The sequence below is a fragment of the Natator depressus genome, chromosome 11 (assembly GCF_965152275.1).
Source record: "Natator depressus isolate rNatDep1 chromosome 11, rNatDep2.hap1, whole genome shotgun sequence".
NCBI lineage: Eukaryota > Metazoa > Chordata > Testudines > Cheloniidae > Natator > Natator depressus.
Genome location: NC_134244.1, coordinates 2959678 through 2966072, shown reverse-complemented (window position 1 = coordinate 2966072; position 6395 = coordinate 2959678). Strand labels below are relative to the sequence as shown.

General features: G+C 63.1%; 1 protein-coding gene across 1 annotated transcript; it reads left to right on the top strand.

The window, feature by feature from the left end:
• Positions 1-1530: 1530 nt before the first annotated feature.
• On the top strand, positions 1531-6075 carry LOC141995724 (maestro heat-like repeat-containing protein family member 1). The gene is made up of 7 exons (XM_074967035.1): positions 1531-1596; positions 1828-1977; positions 2577-2731; positions 4028-4184; positions 4275-4441; positions 5247-5360; positions 5964-6075. Exons 1-7 carry the CDS (start codon positions 1549-1551, stop codon positions 6001-6003), a joined length of 831 nt encoding a protein of 276 aa, XP_074823136.1. The 5' UTR covers positions 1531-1548; the 3' UTR covers positions 6004-6075.
• Positions 6076-6395: the final 320 nt, after the last annotated feature.

Genomic DNA, 6395 nt, shown 5'->3' with positions numbered 1-6395 from the left:
AAGGAAGGATTCTTTGGGGAAGGGCAGCCCGTGGTCCAGGTGAGACCCATGTCTATGTGCAGGGGGATCAGTATCACCTGGGTAAAGGGACCCCAAATACCAACAGCACCTGGCTCCAGATGGGGGATTCACTCATCCCCCTGCCTCGTGCACCCCACCTCCCTTGCTGTTTACTTCCCTGCTTCTCTCTGCTCCAGTCTCTCCAACAACTGCCCTGGGAGGGCCTGGATCTTGTGCTGCAGACGTTCCTGGAGCAGCACCTCACCCCCACCACGCTACTGCGTCTGTTTCTGGTATGACAGGGAGGGAGGAGGGGGAGAGGGAGGGGCCCATTCGCACTGGCCAGCTGGGGATGGGCCGGCTGTTCGGGTTCTGTCCGAACCACAAGAGGGAAGGCTCCAGTTGATCCCGAGGGGGCTGAGCAGGCCTCCGGCCGCTGGGAACTCGCCAGTCCCCACGGGGCATACACCCGACCCTGGGATCCAGCAAGACAATCCTAGTTCTGCCCCAGGGAGTGTCACTTTGGCCTCCTAAATTTGGGCTGGTGCTCCTGTGCCCCTGAAGGAAACAGCCCCGAGACCCCACAGGCTCAATGGGGAGAATCCTCAAAGTGCTGAGCCCAGGACCCTCAGACCTGTCCCGAGGAGCGCTGAGTTCCAGTGTCCGGAAGTGGAGGAGAAGGGGTTAAATGCTCCATGTCCTCTCCCTGCTGGGGCAGGAAGCAGGTTCTGGGGGTCGCCCCGGCATTGCTGCCGCTCACACGGCTTTCTCCCTGCTCCCCAGCACTTGCAGCCGTGGATCTGCTCTCCCCGAGCCCAGAAGAGGAGCCGAGCTGTGAGAGCCAGCACCCGTCTCTTCATGTTCTATAGCTTCAAAGACCCTGCTGCCCCCCACAGCACTCACGGAGTGGGGGGGGATGATACAGACAGAGCTGGGCTCTCCCCAACCCATGCCCTGATTTTCTGTTCAGTTGCCCATTAGGACCTGAAACCCATGGCAGAGCAGGGCTCCGTGACCGGGCTGCTGACAAGCCAGGCCTTCGATGTTCAGGAGGCCACCAGATACTGGGCATCTCAGGCTCTCTACTGGCTCTTCACGCCTTGCAAAGGTAAGATGGCGCGGAAGCAGTCTCCACTTCTCAGCCCTCACAGCCCCGGCCGTTACCTAGCAAGCAGGGCTGCAGAGAGAACATGGTGCCTTCATCCCATCCCTGACCAGAGAGACACAGAGTCGAAGTGGGTTGGTACCTACCAGGCTGACCTGGCATCTGCTCTTCACCAGGTGCCTGGGACCATCTGGGACCTCCCCTGATCCCACCCCAGCCCCAACACACCTTCTACATCAGGGTGATAGGTGGGCAGTTGCCCCAGGAGCCAGCTGAGAGCTCACCCTAGCTGGGCGTTCCCAGCTGCGGCCGGAGTCTGGCTCTTTGGCACCTCTGACCTGGCTTGACGGGGAGGTGGAAGAATCCGGCCCCGAGAGCCCTGCCTGAGCACTGCTGGTTTCTTGTGCAGCCATCGTGGACACCAGGACAGGGCGGTGGCGACCATGCTGAGCAAGATGCAGAAGGATGCCAGCTGCAGAGAGAGCCCTCTGGTGAGTAAAAGAGACTGTGAGAGACAGACATACACGTGGGAAAGGGGGCGTTCTTGTCTCCTTCCCTCGATGAGGAGCCGGCAGATGGAAATTCCTGGGTATGGGCTCCAATGCCCACTCACATAGCCCTGGGCACAGGCTGCCAGTCTCTATCCCCATTCCCCACAGAGCGAACCCACCTCCCCGGGCCGGGGCTCACTGCTCACACTCGGTCTGTGCCTTTCCCTGCAGCTCATCGCGAAGCACCTGCCATTGCATGACCTCATGCCCTTCAGCTTCACCCTGCTGGTGGGCCTGCTGGAGAAGGGGGAGTGTGCTGACCAGCTGGCGAGCGTCATGGAGGCGGTGCTGAGAGAGAAAGAATCCGAGCTACAGGGCCAAGTAATGGCTGGGCACTGGACATCTCGGGCAGCTCCATCTTGCCCGTGCCTAGAATTCCCGGGGCACAAGGGAGGATGTGGAGGGGAGACGTCCCTTCTCACCATCATTGATCAATGGGACCCATGCATGCCCTGTCTGCAGAGTGGCCGCTGCGCACGGCCCTGTCTTTTGCAGGCATTGATCCCGGGAGTCTGGCTTGCCCGGCTCACTCCTTGGGAAATGTGCCCTGTCTCCAGACTCATCCCGCAGCTGGGGGAACAGAGGCCGCAGTGGGGTCCCCCGTGTCCACTGACTCTTTGCCCAGTGAACAAGGATTGACGTAGAGGCGTGCTGTCACAAGGGGAGGTACCGCCGGGATAGCCAGGGTGGTGGGGTGTCACTGGGCAGCAGGATTCGTGCTACAGAGCTGGATCAGAGGTGGGGGTTTCAAGGTACCAACCCCCGCTCGGCTCAGTCACTTGCTGGGAGAGTTTATCCATGGCATCTGCCGGGCCATGTGACCGCCGACTTGTTTCTGAGCCTGCCCAGCTCCTCCTGGCCCTTGCCTGCCAGGCACCCACAGCGGGGGTAGGGTCTGAGCCCCTGCTTTGCCTCCGCAGGTGCAGGATCTGCATGCGGCTCTTTCCTACACTCTGTGCCCACCCCGGGGCGGGCGGCTGAGTGAAGGGACAAGAGACATCCTACGCCTACTGGCCAGACAGCACACCAAGGCTGCGGTCAGCATCCTCCTGCAGATGCCCTGGCCTTACGAACGGTGAGCGCTGGCCCCGGGGAAAGGATAGAACACCCCGCTCCAGCCTCTGAGTCCCCCCTTAATGGGGTCACTCCACAGCACCATGGTTACACGCAGTACAGACCCTCCCCTTGCACACAGGCCCCCGGGAACAGCCCTGCCCCGGCATGCTGCCACCATTAGCCTCCCTGTCCCTTGGAGGGCTCCGTGAGCTCTGGGACCCCCGACTCAGGGCTCCCCCAGCTGAGCTATTCCTAACACAGCCGTCACCCTCCCCCACTTCGTTCTGTGCGAACCAGTCCACCCCCTCCCGGTTCGGCTGTGCAGTGGCTTGGCTGGCTGGAGGCCAGAACAATCTTCCAGGCCCCCCCCATCACAATAGAGACCAAGAGAGACCCCATGTGAGCAGGGTCACCCCCTCTGTCAGCATGGCCCCCCTGCTCCCAGCAGGGCATCCCTCCAGGGTGAAGCAGGAGAGGGGCCAGCCTAACTGCATTGCTGTAGCTCACGAAAGCTTATGCTCAAATAAATTGGTTAGTCTCTAAGGTGCCACAAGTCCTCCTTTTCTTATTGCTCCCACTGATGCCCCTACACTGAGCATGTCCCCGCAAGGGCACCCCCTCCCCCTGGCTGGGAAATGCCCTCTCCCCCCCGGAATCCCAGCCTGGTATCTTTTAGACTCCTCATCCCACCCCTAGAGGCTGGTCTTCTCCGATTCACCAGCCTGCCAGGTTCTCCTGGGCCAGCAGCGCCTGCCCTGTGTCCTGCCCGGAGCCGACAAGCACAGCACCCATTTTACAGCCTTCTCCAAACCCCCCACCCCAGAGCCATGGCGTGGCCAGAACTGGAGCCTTGTTCCTCCTGAACCCCCCACCCCCTGCCCCATGGGGAAGGAGCTCCTGCTCTCCTGGCCCGCAGCCCCCACACTGTGCCCCCCCATCTCAGGAGATCCAGCCCAGCACCTAGCCCTAGCCCCCTCCCAAGGGTGGGCACCTCCTCACACCAGCCCCCACCCCTGAGCCTGGAGTCACTGCTTTCCCCCATGGGGGCTCTAACCCCAGCCCCTCTGGTTCCCATCAGGGAGAAGTGAGCCTGGCCACCTCCACCCATCCCTCGCTGTGACACAGCGCCCCCGGCAGTGCCCAGGCAGGAGGGCATGAACCCCTGAGGACCGGCCAGCGCCTGAAAGGCCTTGAGGTCAGCCTCCAGCAGGCTCAACCTGCTGCTTCTGGCCCGTCACCCCTTGGAGGCCATCATCCCCAACGGGGCCCGTCCTCTGTGTTAATTCCTTCCCTGCCGTCCCTCTGTCCGTCACAGCCAGGCCAAGGCCATCTGGAGATTCCTAGGTGCAGACCCCACGCTGGCCAGGGAGGTACTGTACATCCTGCTGTACGACAGCCCGGAGAAGGGCCGAGCTCACGCTAGACAGACCCAGGACAGGAGCTGCCCCCAGCCGGCCCGGCTGCCCCCGGCGGTAAGTTCCCAGCGCTGGCATTCAGCCCTCTTTCCCGGCTGCATTCTGCACACGGCCACGGTCTTCTGACTGTATCTTGTTCCCTTCCAGACCACACGCGGCCTGTGGGAGCTGGTCGGGGCCCTGGGTCAAGCGGACACGCTGGAGGGACTCGAGGACGACCTGTTCGCCTCTTGCTTCCTCACCATCACCTGCTCCCTGGCACGGCACCTCTCGGGAGCCCAGCAGGACCTGCCCAGTGACGCCAGTCCCCGCAGGTAACGTGTGAGGCTGATGGATCCCAGCACCCACGCAGTGTCTGTGCTAGCCCCTAGGAGGGGGAAGCTTCCTGCTTGGACCCTTTGCTGTCCAGGGACCCCCAACGCCTTCGGGGGGACCGAGGGTTCAGATCAGCCAGGCTTCTCGTGCTTAGGAGCGGGCAGAGCTGCGCCCAGATACTCAGGGAGCCAGAGAGCTCCTCAGAGTGGGCAGCTCATGGGGGCAGGGCTCAGGGCAGCAGGGTGTTCAGGGGGGCACGGCATGTACTTTTCTCCCCAGGGTCAGTTTCCTGGCTGGGGGGGGGGGGGCAGCAATTTTCACATCTTTGGAGGAGAGTGTAGGTCACATCTGCAGACACCCCCCCCCGCCACCTCCACAGTTGGCTGCGGGGGAACCAAAGGCAGAAGTGGGGCAGCTTCTAGTCTCACCCTGATCCCTTCAGTGCTGCAGCAAGGGAGGCCTGCCCCCCACCCCGCCCAGAGAGCAGGCGTCCCCACATCCCCATTTCCTGCCTCCTTCTCTCCCCAGCATGGCCGCGCAGGCCCTGGCGCGGGTGCTGCTCCTCGGGGGCAGTCAGCCGGCTCTGGCGCTAATGGACCAGGAGCGAGGCTGGCAGCTGCTCGAGGAGGCCCAGCCCGAGGGGTTCGCTCTCCTAAGCAGGTGAGGACAGAGGCTGGAGGAGTCCCGTTCTCGCTCTGGAGCCCAGTGGGGCGGAGATGAGGGGGGGGGGCCGGGACCGGGCCGGATTCTGGCATGTGCAGGGTTGTCATGCACACGTAAACCCCAGCTCTTGTTCTCTCCCAGGGCCGTGGTGAGCCACCCAAAGCAGGCCCTGAAGAGCATCCCGGGGCTCCTCCTTCCCAGCCTCCAGCCAGCCAGGAGGGCGAACGCATGGCCTGCGCTGTCCTGTTGGCAGAGGTGAGCCTGGAGGACCGGGGGGAGGGGTAACCAGGCCCAGAAGCTGATGGAACAGGAGGCCAATAGCCAGGGCCGGTGCAAGGATATTTTGCGCCCTAGGTGAAACTTGCACCTTGCGCCCCACCTCTGGCCTGGGGAGCCCTGCGACAGCTCCCCACCCCCGCCCGCCCTGCGGCGCCCCTCCCCCCGCAGCAGCTCCCAGCCCTACGGCGCCCCCCCCGCCCCAGCTCTCCTCCACTCCACCGCCTCCCCTGAGCGCGCTTTTTGGCGCTCCCAACCACTTGGCGCCCTGGGCGGCCGCCTAGTTCGCCTAGTAGTTGCACCGGCCCTGCCAATAGCTGGTCAGCCAATGCGAGACGGTCCTGGTGGTGTATTGCTTGTAAATTAATCCCTTTGGTTTGGGAGCACCCCACTGGAACCAGAGGGAGCGCTCTGCCCTGCTCGTGTCACTTCTGTTAAGCTCAGCTGAAGCCAGGCTCTCGTGGACAGCAGTCGGTACGGATCTAAGTCAGCTCCTGGCCCCTGATCATACTCCCTTCCCCTTGCTCCGGCCAGGCTAGGACCCACTGGCCTCGCCCAGCCCTCGCTGACAGCTCCTTTCAGTCCCTTTAGTTCCTCGGCAGCCCCTGCTGATGGAGAATGAGCCCAGGGCGATGCGGAAGCAGGTTGTGAGGGCCGTGCTGCAGCGGACAGAGGACAGCAACATCCACATTCGAGGCAGAGCGCTGCACGGCCTCAGGAACGCAGTCACCGAGTTCCCGGGCAAGGTGGGTCTGGCATGGCAGGGTACTAGGCAGAGAGGGCTGGGTAGGAAGCTCCTGGTTCCCCTTCTCCCCAGCCCATGGCTCCTGTGGAGCAGACTGGGCTGTAGGCTGACTTGCCCGGACCGTGCTTACACTCCAGCTGACAGCGTTGCTCACCGAGCGGCGTCCAACCCCTTCTCTGCAGGTCAGGAAGAAACGAGAGCAGATCCTGGGGAGCTTTGTCCGTGCCGTGTGCGAATGCTGCGACCCCCGCGCCGTTCTGGACGCCATG

Bases quoted from the DNA above. Each gene is read 5' to 3' on its own strand.
- LOC141995724 (XM_074967035.1), top strand. From the start codon at position 1,549: ATGCTGAGCAAGATGCAGAAGGATGCCAGCTGCAGAGAGAGCCCTCTG. The intron at 2,732-4,027 runs GTGAGCGCTGGC...TGTCCGTCACAG, and splicing joins ATGCCCTGGCCTTACGAACG to CCAGGCCAAGGCCATCTGGA. The intron at 4,442-5,246 runs GTAACGTGTGAG...GTTCTCTCCCAG, and splicing joins AGTGACGCCAGTCCCCGCAG to GGCCGTGGTGAGCCACCCAA.